The sequence below is a fragment of the Carettochelys insculpta genome, chromosome 6 (genome assembly GCF_033958435.1).
Source record: "Carettochelys insculpta isolate YL-2023 chromosome 6, ASM3395843v1, whole genome shotgun sequence".
In the NCBI taxonomy this organism is placed as follows: Eukaryota; Metazoa; Chordata; order Testudines; family Carettochelyidae; genus Carettochelys; species Carettochelys insculpta.
The window spans coordinates 74,842,688-74,856,658 of NC_134142.1; the positions used below are offsets into that span (position 1 = coordinate 74,842,688).

Consider the following 13,971-nt stretch of genomic DNA (forward strand, 5'->3'; position numbering starts at 1 on the left):
CAGGACCCTCGCTATTGCCCTCCCCTCTGGGACATCCAGCCAAGCATCATCAAGCCAAGCTTGGCCTGAGCCCTGGGAGGTTGCAGCCAGTACGTACGGGGCAAGTGGGACTTCACAAGGGCCAGGGATGCCCCCCCCCCCCGGAACAGCCCCACAGCCCAGGGGACGGGGGAGGGAACACGGGCCGACCCTCGCCAAGCAGGAACCTTTGGGCATCTGGGATCCTATGGGGCTCAAGGGCCATCAGGCATCAGGGGAGCAGGGCAGGGCTCAAAGGGGCAGGGGCCCCAGTCCTCCCCCCATGGGTTGGAAACCATCACTCATGGGCCATCCCCCTGTCCCCTCCTGTCTCCACAGGTCCTTTGCTGGTCAGCTGCCACAGCCTTTCAGAGTGGGACACAGTCGCGGGGGGGCTGGGAGGCCGCCCCATCGCCCCAGCCTGCATCCCCCCCACAGCCACGGCTGGGCCTCCCAGAGATGACGCTGGAGGGATGGGGAGGTGGCCGCCAACCGGGCGGCTGTACGGGAGATGACGGGGGTGCTTTGGGGCTGGCTGGCTATGGAGTGGGAGATGTGGGTGAGGCCGGCTGATAGCATGGACACCGTGGCCCAGGCCTTGGCCGCCCACCTTGCCCAGCCTCCCGCCCTTGCACCAGCCTGACCCGCAGCCACCTCTCCCACAGCCACACACCGCGCCCCCCCCGCAGCTGTCCACTGTGTGGCAGACCTGGAACCAGCCGACTGCCTCAAGCTGGTTCGGTGGCCGCTGGCTGAGGCAGGTGCACTTGGCCCAGCCCCAGCGGCCCCCCTAAACACCTTGCAGAAGCCGAGCCTGCTGCACCCTGACCCCAGCCCTACCTCCCCGTGGTCCCGGCCCAGTCGCAGCCCAGCAGGAGGCCCCAGATCTGGGGCCACAGGGATGACCATGGCCAACGAGGCTCCCAGCCCCCTATGCCTCTGGGTGACTGACTCTTCTCCCATCCCACCCCTTCCCAGTACAGGCCCCCAACTAAGGCCCTGCCTCCTCCTTCCGACCATTCCCCCTGTGCACACCAAATAGGTTACCATGTTCCATCGTGTTTTGTGAAATACTTTATTCCCCACAGCAAAGTCCATTGTTTTCACCTTAACCCTGTGTCCCTGGTTCATGGTGGAAGCTTGGTGAGGCAGGGAGTGTAAGGGGTGTGGAGGTGGGGTGGTGTGTGGTGCAGAGTGTGGCTGGAGGGGTCAGGGCAAGCCCTGTGTGAAGACCTGGCACAGGGCCTCCCAGACCCTGATCCCATACCTCTGTGCCTCACAGCATGGGGCAGAGGGCAACTGCTCATACCCAGCCTCAGGGTCAGTGGCCCAGCACTGGATAAAGGGCTCTCCGTGGCCCTCCACAAGGTTGTGGAGGGCCCAGCAGGCAGTGATCATCGAGGGGACATTCGGGAGGCTGACATCCAGCCTGGTGAGGAGGCAGTGAAACTTCCCCTTCAGCCTCCCAAACGCCTGCTCGACTGTGCCCCTGGCATGGATGAGGCAACCATTAAAGGTGTCCTGGGCTGGCGTGGTGCGTCCGGTATAGGGCCACATGAGCCACAGGTGCAGTGGGTATGGGGCGTTGGCCATGATGCAGTGGGCATAGTGATGTCCCTAAGTGGGAGCTCCCGCAGGGGGACATACATTCCCTCCAGCATCCAGCATCCCAGCCACAAATTCCAAAACAACTGGGAGCCATGGGCCCTGTCTGTCTACCTCCCACACACATCCAGGAAATGGTCCCTCGTGTCCACCAGGGCCTGTTGTACCACCAAGTGGTACCTCTTCCTTTTAATGTAGGCACCACTGCTTTGGTCCGGAGCCTGGATTGCCACGTGCGTCCTGTCCAGGGCTCCGAAACAATTGGGGAAGATCAGGTCCGCAAACCACGAGGGCGGCATCCAGGTCCCCCAGGATCATGACGCACTGCAAGAGCACCATGTTGATGGCTTGGACCACCTGCGGGGGGGAGGAGGAGATGTCCATGAATGCCTGACTGGGAGCACCCCCCATCCCCTGCCACTTCCCCGTACGACCAGGAGGCCCCTCTGCCCCTTGCCTCCCCCACCAGGGGCCCCCTTCCCCTTTCCCAGTTGTCTCCTCCCGAGGGTAAGTCCATGGTGGGGGCCAGATGTACCTCGATCAGCACTGCTCTGACGGTGGCCTTGCCAACTCCAAATTGGTGGCCGATGCACTTGTGGCTGTTGGGGTGGCCAGCTGCCATAGTGCAACAGCCACCCTCTTCTGCACTGGGAGTGCTGGCTGCATCCGGTTGTCCCACTGCTGGAGAACTGGGGTGAGCCAGTGTCAGAAGTTCTTGAATGTCTGGTGGGTCACGTGGAAGATCCTCAGCCTCTACTCGTCATCCCAGTCCTCCAGCACCAGCTGGTCCCACCATTGGGTGCTAGTGGTGAAGGGTCACTGGTGCCGGCTCGTGGGGGGAGAATGGGAGAGGGGCAGCAGAGCTGTGGCTAGCCCCTGGAGGCTGGGTCCCATGCAGGTGACCCGGACGTGCCGCTGTCATAGCAGGGCGACCAGCATGGCCAGCAGGCTGACCAGGGTGGAGAGGGCATCGTCCTTGGGGAGGGTGTGAGCGGCCACGGTCTCCGTCTGTTCTCCCTAGCACGTATTCTGCTGCTGTTGACAGCCTGTCAGCTTGAGTGTGTGCAGGGTGTGGGTGTTGGGGGGGCCCTTTAAGGGGCCGGCTGGCTGCGGGCCCGGACATGCTTGTTGACCATGCAACCCCATGCCTTCATCATTTCCTGGCCCCTTATTTCAAAGTAGGGGCTACTTGTGTGTAGACGCTTGACTTCAAAGTAGGAGGAAGCCTACTTTGAAGTAAGGGAGGGTGCATTTTGTGTGTAGATGCTCTACTTCAAAGTAAGCAACTTGGAAGTTATTTTGTAGTGTAGACACAGCCTTGGAGTCATATGACACTCTCTCCCTTTACTTCCTGACAGAGGAGTCTGACAGAACTTAATGGAAAACTACAAAAACATTTTTGAACCACCCCATAAAACATATCTGAAAATTTCATTGCCTCTCCAGAATTCTACAGGGTGGTTAAAAAAATCTCTATAAAGATTTCTATTCAATTCATTTCTATTCAGTTCCATAACACTGAATTTTATGAATTTTATTCATTTCCGTAGAACCATATTAAATATTTATAGAAGCATAATTTTATCAGATTTTTCTCGTAATAGCTGCTTTTCATTGTTGGCTTCTAAAATTGTCATCCAGAAGGAGCTTGCATGTGACAGTGCTTCATTCAGTTAAGGATGAAGAGGCATAAACTGAGAGCAAAGATTCTCATGAGTATTAGTACGATGAAAATCTAAGCAGAATCTGAACCATGAGTCATGGAGTCTATCTTCTGCCAGAGTGCTGGCCAAAAATGGGAAATCTACATTTAAGTTTCTCAGTCCACATTGACTTGAATGCAAGTTGACTTCAATGCAAGGCAAATCATTCAGGTGCTTTGAAAGTCCCAACCTTAGGCAATTAAACATGGACTTCAGAGTCTAACTTTATACTTCTCTTTCTGAAATTTTTGTCTAATAACATTTAGCATAATATCTACAGAATGTCTTTTGAATACAAAGTAGTAGTAAAAGATAAAAGAAAGGGGGCAGGACATACTTTCATTGTATATATTGCAAAATACGTTGCAAATAACAGAAATAAATTGTTGACCCTTGAAAAGTTGATAGGATGAAGATACGTTAATTTATTTACTATATTCACTATTTTTCTACATGTTTTTCATATTCTGCAGCATTTATTCAACAGAAATTTTATAGAAGCTGGGTAGGACTTTTAGGACTACTTAGTATACATATTATAGTAAGATCCCTTCCAATGGTCTTTTGCTCTCTGGAAATTTTAAGCCTGGGCATTGTGCCCAATGTAACAACACATAAAACAGAAGCATTTTTCCATTCACATTGGGCAGGAAGTTTCATATTAAGCATTTCAATAATTGCACAAGAAATGGAATATATATACTGAAATGACCCTATGGCTTTATTTATACTGGAAAAATTAGCTGACTCCGAGGGCAATAAATACCTGAAAAACTAAAATGCCATAAGAATTTTAAATCTTCAGCCAGGAGTGGGAGATCACAGCTACACTCTGTTTTACTTGCAACGATAGATTTTATTATTTCCACCCCCTTACTTTGATTGGTCCAATGCTTGTGATAGAGTTCTCATGAATTTGCCTAAATCAGATGTGCCCAAAATAGTCTCAACCATCACAAGAAATGAAGCACTAAAGGTCTGTGCCTGCAACCCCAGCTCCTGAGGCCTGTGTCATCACTGGATCATCTATGCTATGGTTGAGAACAAGAAGTGCTGTGGCACCTCAGAGACTAACAGATATTTTGGAGCATAAGCTTTCGTGGGCAAAGATGCGCTTCATCAGATGCATATTTTCAACTTTTTCCTTGATAACACCTAGAGACTGTTAGAGAGACTTTAGAGGCTTACGACTATGGCAGACTTGTAACTTGTTTGTTTGTTTGTTTGTTGTTTGTTTTTTTTTAAAGTAAGGGCTTGTCTACATTTGTAATGTTATTGCAGCACAGCTGCAACTGTTGCACTGTAGTGGGTCAGCATAGACAGTACCTATGCCAACACAAGGGTTTCTCCTGTTGGTGTACATAATCCACCTCCCTGAGAGATGACAGCTAGTCACCGGAAGATTTCTTCCATCAACTAATGCTGTTTACGCTGGGAGTGAGGCTTTGTTACGTACGGCGCACTGGGGCGTGGATTTTTCACACACTGCCCTGATCAATGTAGCTGGGTTGACCTTTTTCATGTAGACTGGGACTGAGTCTTTAGCTGTTATCAAAGAAAGAGTTGAAAATATGACCATAGTATAGGTGATGCAGCGATGACAGCCTTAGTCTGAAGACAATCTGAAGCAATACATATAGAAAAACTGTACTGTCTTATTCACCTCCATGGGATGTTACTGCCATACTTTACTGTGCTGGATAAATCCAGCCAGCACCACCCAGGAAAAGAGTGTGTGTGTGGGGCGGCAGGGGTGAGGAGTGCAGTGGTCCCAGAACACAGATCCCCAATGGCTTGGGTATAAGTACTGGGCCAGGTCTTGCTGCCATTCCTGCCTTTTAGAGGAACCCTTGATCTCCCAAGAGAAGAATATGTGCATATAACAAGCAGGGGTGAGGAGAAGAGGAAAAGAGGGGTGCTACTTCTGAGAGGATAAGAGTGGCCCAAATTGCTGTCCTTATTTCTCTGGAAAGGGAGAGGAAGTCCCTGCCACCACTACTCAAAATGGGAGATAGAACCATGGGCCAGGGCAGGGCTACAGCGATGGAAACTTGGTGGGATGACTCACATAACCGGAGCGCCATCATGGAAGGGCATAAACTCAAGTGAGGCTGCAGTGATCATGAAATGGTAGATTTCAGGATTCTAACAAAAGGAAGAAAGGTGAGCAGTACAATACAGGTCCCTGATTTCAGAAGAGCAGACTTTGACTCCCTGAGAGAACTGATGGGCAGGATCTGCTTGGAAGCTAATATGGTAAGTTGGAGGATTGGGTCAAAAGAAATCTGATGAGGTTCAACGAGGAGAAGTGCAGAGTCCTACACTTGGGATGATAGAATCTCAAGCATTGTTACAGGCTGGGTACTGACTAGTTAAGTAGCAGTGTAGCAGAAAAGGACCTGGGAATTATGGTGGATGAAAGGCTGGATATGAGTCAACTGTGTGCCTTTGTAGCAAAGAAGGCTAATGGCATATTGGGGTGTATAGGAGAAGCATTTCCAGCAGATCTAGAGAAGATATTATTACTCTCTATTCGGCACTGGGGAGACCACATCTAGAGCACTGCGTACAGTTCTGGGCCTTCCAGTATAGAAAGGATTTGGATGCCTTGGAGCAGGTCTAGGAGAGGACAATGAAAATGATTATGGGACTGGAGAACATGACCTATGAGGAGAGGCTAAGGGATTTGGGCTTATTTAGTTTGCAGAAGAGAAGAGTGAGGGGCGGTTTGATAGCAACCTTCAACTTCCTGAAGGGGGGCTTTAAGGAAGTGGAGAGAGGCTGTTTTCAGTAGTGACGGATTGCAGAATAAGGAGCAATGGTCTGAAGTTACAGAAGGAGAGGTGTAGGCTGGATATTAGGAAACAACTATTTCACCAGAAGGCGGGTGAAGCACTGGAATACTTTACCTATATATGTGGTGAAATCTCCATCTCTACAAGTTTTTAAGTCCCAGCTTGACAAAGTCCTGGCTGGGATGATTTAGTTAGGGTTGATACTGCCTCAGGCAGACATCTGGACTAGATGACCTCCGAAGGTCCCTTCCAGCCCTAGTATTCTATGAGCCACAATGGCACTCCATGCCCTGTCATGGGGTGCGTCAGGTCCTGGATTGCCTTAACTAATTGCTTAAACTAATGTCTTGCATATGAGAATGAAGGAGTGAAATTCTGGTTCTGCTAAAACCAATGGCATGACTCTCGTGGTCCTGCTTTCCGTCCCCGACACCCTGAGTCTCAAAGTCTTTAGCCTATAAGCTAACCAGCATAAGATGCAAGCTTGAAAATGCATCAGCATAAAAAGTCATCTCATGAAGACAAGGGAACATTAGCTCAGATAAATTTAAAATATTTTGAGCTTTCACAATTAGGCTCTGTGTTTAAAGGCAATGTATATTTGATGCTTCTTTTTCTACCACAATGAATAAGTCTTCAGTGCAACCCTTATGAATTTTGTTGCATGATTTGGAGGGTTCGACAGGTGAACGTGAAATGGGAGGACGTAAGTTTACCCAGATGTGTGGACAATGCAATTCACAGATAATTTTTTCATACTACCAGTACCCTCTGTCCAGTGTGTGACAGAAAAGTCCTGCCCTGGCCAGAGCAGAAATATCATCCATTGTGTCCTTCGCAAAAGCACTCTTACTGGCAAGAAATTGTCAGGGAGGGGCTGAGGAACACATGCTGAAGGGACTATACTGCTCCTCTGAGAAGCATGTACCCCAATGCAGTGTTTGCTGCTGATTGAAAGAGAGCTAGACACATACCCTAACCACGGATTGCTTCAGCACTGGAGATGGACTTCACACTCTACTTTTGTGGATTAAGAATGTTTTGTCCTTTCATTCCACCCTACCACAGCACAGGACAGGACTGACTGCACTCTTAAACCGATAAAAAGATGTATAATACATAAATAAAGCAGGATACCTTCTGGTCTTGGTTTTGGTTTCTCCAACCCTCCATCTTGCATTAGCTCAAATGAAAAGGACACATTCACGACCTGGTAATATAACGAACACATTCACTATTGTACATTGTTTCTTGCCCAGTGTTCACGGTCAGCATAAGCTATGTTTAACTCTACAGAGCCAAATAGTAAGCTGTGCTGGCTCCCTACATCAGAGGACCTGGCACATAGAAAACAGAAAAAACGGTTACTCAACATTGTAACTATTGTTTTTCAAGATGTGTTGCTGATATTTATTTGAGTTAGGTGTGTGCATGTGCGTGTGCATGGCTGTTGCAATATTCTTCCTAGCACCTGGGGAGCCTGCTGGAGTGGCACTGTAGTGAGGTGCTGTGGCCTTCCCCTGACTCAGAGGTGGAGGAGGCCACTCCGAGACCCTGGCTGGCGGTCCCTGAGCCTGAGCACTGGGGCCCTGCCCCTCAGAGAGCAGCACCTGGGGCCAGAAGGGCCAGGGGTGGGGCTCAAGGCCCATCAAAAGACTGGCCTCCAAGCAGGGCAGAGGGCCCTGACCAGGCTCCTGGGCACCAGGACTGGGGGACCAGGTGGCGAATGGTGGGCCAGAAAGACCTGCCCCCCAGTTGCCCAGACCAGCCTAGGCAGCCACAGCCCAGCCTGCTGTTGGGCCAGTACCCTGACTTCCCTGATCTACCGGGGCCCTTGTATCTGCAGCGGGCCCCCTCCCCCGAGGCCCTGCCAGGGCCAGAGGGGCTGCCTGTGGCCAGTTACCCTGGGGACACAGATGAGCACGGTCCTGGAGTCCTGCCTGACACCCGCAGCACTGAGGCCTCTGGTGGACTACCCGAATGACATTGAGATGCCTGACTGGCCAGACCTACCAAAGGCTACCTACTCAGAAGAGAACCGCCAGCCTGAATCAGCTGGTACCCAGCACCAATGGAGGCTGAGGTAGGAAGTGGCCCAGGGGACACTCCATGTGAGCCCATGGTGGTGTGTTGTGGCCTGGTCCCCACTACCAAGCTCAGGGTGAGCGCGATCGTTAGGGCCCCAGGCCGGGACTCAGTGGAGTGGGAGAGCCTGCGTCCCCCTACCTCAGCTCCCTAGAGATGCAGCCCCTTGCCTCTCCCAAGCCACCAAGCTAGCTGTGGCTAACTGTTTACCTGCTGCCCCACCCTGAACTGAGGGTCAGGCTTCCTAACTGCTGGCTTGCTTCGATCTGTCCCTTACAGAGGATGAGGACCCAGGGTCAGCCAGACGTGGAGAGGGCAAGCTGTGGCGGCCTACGCCACCTAGAAGGGGCAACTGCCCCGGGCTGAGGTTGCTACAGGCACCTATGCAAAGCCTAGATATGATCCAGCTGACCTGCCATCCCTCAGTTCCTTTGTGCTGTCCACTCTGACAGTGGGGCAGGAGGGTGGGTTTTGAACAGATATGAGAAACACATCTTGAAGAACACAGTTAAAACTGTTTTTCGCTTCTTTGAGTGCTTGCTCATATCTATTGGAGTTATATCATATATATTTGAATTTTCTAGGTCATTATAGGGGGTCTTTTGCATACTTGGCTTAATCTAATTCTTGACTCCCCTTCCCCGCCCCTGTACTCTCTGATTTGCTAACCTTGATAATTTTTTTTTCTGATTTGTCAACCTTGATTACTAGGTTCTCTGTGCCTTAAATATTGCGTCTGTTCTGGTATGGCTATGATTTGAAGAAGTGGGTCTGTCCCACAAAAGCTCACCTAATAAATTATTTTGTTAGTCTTTAAAGTGCTACTTTACTGTTTTTTGTTTTGATAGTATATAGACTAGCACGGCTTTCTCTCTGTTACTAATCAACATGCAAGGCACTACATTTAGCCATTTGGAGTGGAGAGCCATCAACTACATGAAACAACTCGCCCAGATCCAGACAGACATCATCTTTCTCTCCAAATGCAAGAAAATGGACATTGTACCCAAGGGACTGACAGTGAAAAACCCATTACAATCAACGTACTATACCGACTACAGCGAGCATCTATGCAACCCGCTCTCTAAGACACTGACGAACCACTTGATCAAAATTCTTTACAATAAACAAAAGATGATTAAAAATGAACTCTCTGAACTTGAAATTCTCATCAACAATCAGGCATACACAGAAGACCCCACAGAATGAGGCTTCACTTGCACTAGACGAGAAATTTATAAAACACACTTCCACTTCCTACAAAAAAGAAAAGAGAATAAATTTTCTAAATTATTTCATACCTCAGGATACTACAACTACAGTAATGACAGCTCAACTAACAATATTGTTAACCTTTCCAGCTACCAACTCAGCCCAGCAGAAGAGTCTCTCTTACCCCGGGGTTCTTCCTTCTGCCCTACTGCCTCCACAAACTTAATACAATTCTGTGGTGACCTTGAAGCCTTCTTTCGCCGCCTCTGTCTAAAGGAATTCTTCCAACACAGCTATGAACAACAGTCTGACTCTCTCAATCCCCCCACCAACACCAAAAGAAGAAGAACTCTATGTGGACTCCCCTGACGGTCGTAGCGACAGTGTGGATTTCTATGTGCATTGCTTCCGCAACTGTGCTCAGACTGACATTATACGCAAACAATGCCAAATGACACACAGTCTCAACTATGTTGAATGTAATGCTGTCCAAAGCCTCAAAAATAACCCAGACATTATAATCAAACCAGCTGACAAAGGGGGTGCTGTTGTCATCATGAATAAGTCAGACTATGAACAGGAGGCAGCCAGACAACTCTCCAACACCACATTATACAGACCCCTTTCCTCTGATCCCACTTTGGAATTCCAAAAGAAATTACAACAACTCCCTAAGGAACTCCCTGCTGCTACTTGGGACCTTATTCACTCAGACACACCATTTGAGCCTCATCCTGGATTATTCTATTTACTTCCCAAAATCAACATAAAAACACTCCTGATTCACAAACTGGTCAGCCAACATTTTAATGGAGTGGGCCATTCTGTTAATGACTTAAGAGTTTGTATCTTACTGAAGAGGAATTTTCACACTACTTTTGAAAGAGAGGCTGCTGAACTCCATTTTATATTCAAATTTGCCATATTAACATGTGGTTTGAACTGGGATGCGAATTTTCTGGGATATTATAGGGGCTCTTTTGCATACTTGGCTTAATCTATTTCTCAACTCCTCTCCCCCCGCCCAGCCCCTCTGCTCTCTGATTTGCTTACCTTGACAATTTTTTTCTGATTTGTCAACCTTGATTACTATATTTGGTTCTCTATGCCTTAAATATGAGTCTGTTCTGGTATGGCTATGGTCTGAAGAAGTGGGTCTGTCTCATGAAAGCTCATCACCTAATAAACTATTTTGTTAGTTTTTAAAGTACTATTTTACTGCTTTTTTGTTTTGACAGTATACAGATTAGCATGGTTCCCTCTCTGTTAATATTTGAGTTAGGGATTTCCAAGCTAAGCCCAGGAGGAGGGGTCAGAGTCAACACGTGGCTGACTCTAGGACAGCAGCTCTGAAGGCTGTGTCTTGTCTGGACTGCTGCACAATTGCATAGTGAGATGTGAGGGTATGCACAGAGGACTGTGTAGCAGCATGACTGATTTCCTGGAGACGAACATGCATCAGGAAGGCAGTTAAAGAGACCTGAGCTTGCATAGAGTGCACTGTGACAGGCTGTGGGGAAACTTTAGCGAGCTCATAGCACACCTGTATACAGAACGTGATCCAGGATGAAACCAGGAGCCCCTTCGTGCACTCAGTAATGGCCACAAAGAGCTGTGAGGTATTACAGAAGGGCTTTGTCCGGTCAAGACAGAAGGCAAGCACCCATCTCACATTGACAGAGTGCAGCTGCTGCTCCTGCTGGGAGCTATGAGGCTTAGGGTAGAAGAGAGGTACGAAAATGTCCTGGCTAGTATGGAACCCAAAGACCACATTCGACAGGAAAGCCAGGTAAGTGTGCAGTTGGACCTTGTCCTCATGGAACACCAGGCACAGGGGCTCTGATGTGAGAGCCCAGAGTTCGGACACCCTTCTGGCAGAAATGATAGCCACCAGGAAGGCCACTTTCCAGGAGAGGCAGGGGAAAGAACAAGGAGCCAGAGGTTTGAAAGCAGGGGGGAGATAAGCACCCGAAGCACCAGGTTAAGGTTCCATTTTGGGACTGGCTGGTGAACTGGCAAGTGAATTTGGTCCATTCCCTTGGGGAAATGCCCCCACCATAAGGTGTGTGAAAACAGAGCACCTGCCCTCTCCAGGATGGAAGGCCATGATGGTTACCAGATGAACCTTTATGAAGGGATCAAAGAAGGCCTTGCTGCTTCAGGGAAATGAGGTAATCCTGCACTTGTGGGACAGAGGTATGAGGTTGTGCTGATTAACATCCATTTGGCTAGGTAGGACAGTTAGGTAGAAGTCTTGCCGCTTCTGAAGAGAACATGCTGCTCTAGCCCGAGCAAGCCTGCTCTGTGGGATTCAACACCAAACCACTGCACAATGAGGTGGAGAAACCAGAGGTCTGGGTGACGAAGGTGGCCTTGGTTCTGCATGATGAGGTCCAGAAACTGGAAAAGTTGAATGATTGGAAGCATGGAGAGCTCCATCAGCATGGGATACCAGTGTTAGCGAGCTTGTGCTGGGGCTATGTGATCATGTCTGCCCTGTCCCTGCAAACCTTGAGAAGCACCTTGTGCTCAAGGGGAAAATGGAGGAATTGCGTAGTGCAGTCCTGGGGTCCAGGGTATCAGGAAAGCATTTGCTACAGAACCTGGGTTGAGGCCCCAGAAGGAGCAGAATGCAGGACACTTGCAGTTGCTCCAAGCTGAGAAGAGGTCCAGTCGGGGAAAGCCCCACTTTCAGATGATCAAGTGGAGGACATTCACGTGGATTGACCACTCGTGGGCCAAGAACTGCAACCGAGACAGTCCGCCAGCTGGTTCTGAATGCCCAGGAGATAGGACACCTCTAGGTGAAGGACGCATCTGGGTGAATAGAGTGAGCTATGCAAAGCTCCTACAAGGGCAGAGCTTTTGGGCAGAGTGGGGAGGAGCCCTGCTTCAGCTGGTTGATGTAGCACCTAGCCATTGTACTGTCCACCAGGACTGCCACACAGTGGCCATAGAGGTGAGTAGAAACATCAGACAAGCGAGGCAAATGGTATGGAGGTCGTGCACGTTGAGCAGAGTGGTTGAGTAATGATCAGAAAGGACTTTGTTGTGTTGAGAAGTAGGCCCAGCCTGTCCAGAGTCTGTCCAGTGAACGTCACCTGAGACTTCACCTGACATGAAGAGTGGCTACATAGGAGCCAGTCATCCATATACAGGCAGACCTGGACACTACGGTGGTGGAGGAAGATGCCACTGCCATACGTTTGGTAAACAACCTAGGGCAGGGGTCTGCAACCAAAATGGTGAGAAGAGCCATTTTTTCAAATTCAGTTACAAAATCGATACTTCAAGAGCCACAAAGCATGTGAATACGAGACAGTCTTTAATAAATAACATCAAACTGTGCTTTCTGTAACCCTTGTTTAAGAGCAGCATGCACACAATGATTTGTACAAGTTAGAAAGTTTAAGTTACTTTCACCCCTGGATTGGACAGCAAAAAATGCTGTGCCTAGCGTTAGGCTTTTAAGCAGGAAGGAGCAATGTTCACATCAACCCTCCATGCCCTCCTCAATTACCAGACTCTACCTCCCTCAGGCCCCAGATCTGTCCCCCCCATCCCCAAGCTTTTCTCCCATCCCACAAATCTCTCTCAGCCTCAACACTCCCCATTCCGAGGCTTAACCCCTCTCAGCCTCAAACCCACCTCCCATCCCCTGGATTAACCCGCCTCAGCCAATGAGCTCCTCCAGGTGCATGCACTGCCGCTGCTCCTGCATGGCTGCTGCCTCCTTCACAGCACTGCTGCATAGTTTCATCAATCCTTGCTCTCCTGCGGGCTTAGCACTTCCCCCACCTGCAGCGCGGGAAGCTCCCTACCCTGCTGTCACTGAAATAATGGAATTAAATTTAATTGGTTTAACAGCTAGATCCTTCCAGCAGCCCTGCTGTCTGTTAAACCAATTACACTTAGTTATACTGTGTCCACAAGAGGAGTCAGCAGCAGCAGTGCCCAGAGCTGGAAATGACTCTGTAAAGAGCCACATGTGGCTCTGGAGCTACAGGTTGCTGACCACTGCTCTGGGGGCTGTTCAGAGCTCAAAAGGAAGGTACCTTAAGTGAAGGTGCAGGTGGCCCACTGTGAACTGGAGGCACTGCCAGCAGGATGAATGGATGGAAATGTGGAAGTAAGTATCCTTTAGGTCAAGATTGGCATACCAGTCCCCTGGATCCAGAGAGGGGATGATGGTGCCTAGAGACACGACGCAAAACTTGTAGGACACAACAAACTTGTTGAGTTCCTGGAGGTCCAGGATGGGTCACAACCAATCATTTCCCCTTGGCACCAAAAAGTATCAGGAGTAGAGCACTTCCTCCATCGCTGCCAGGTCCAGAAGCAACTGTACTTCCTGGAAGAGGCACTGCTTATGAAAAGGGTCCCTGAAGAGGCATGGGCAAGAGGGGCAGTGGGGGCGGCAAAGGAGAATGGAAAGGAATGGTGCATCCCAAAGACATAGTCTGCTGTAATGGCCACCCAGGCCAGAAGGAAGGGACAGTCTGTTGAGAAATGGCAGGTAGGATCCAGTGGTCCAGGTACTCTGGTCTTGAGCG

The 13,971-nt window shown here is 49.5% G+C and overlaps 1 protein-coding gene across 8 annotated transcripts in view; it reads right to left on the minus strand.

The window, feature by feature from the left end:
• Positions 1-13,971, minus strand: part of PARVA (parvin alpha) — a 208,344-nt gene that overhangs the window by 34,901 nt on the left and 159,472 nt on the right. For 5 of the 8 annotated variants that reach the window (XM_074997362.1, XM_074997358.1, XM_074997363.1 and 2 more), the window contains one exon: positions 7,259-7,331. In XM_074997362.1, the coding sequence (XP_074853463.1) occupies positions 7,259-7,331 (73 nt within the window). Of the gene's footprint in view, positions 1-1,082; positions 1,981-2,158; positions 2,347-7,258; positions 7,332-13,971 lie in introns of those variants that run through there. The other 3 variants (XM_074997356.1, XM_074997357.1, XM_074997359.1) reach the window with 3 other exon arrangements.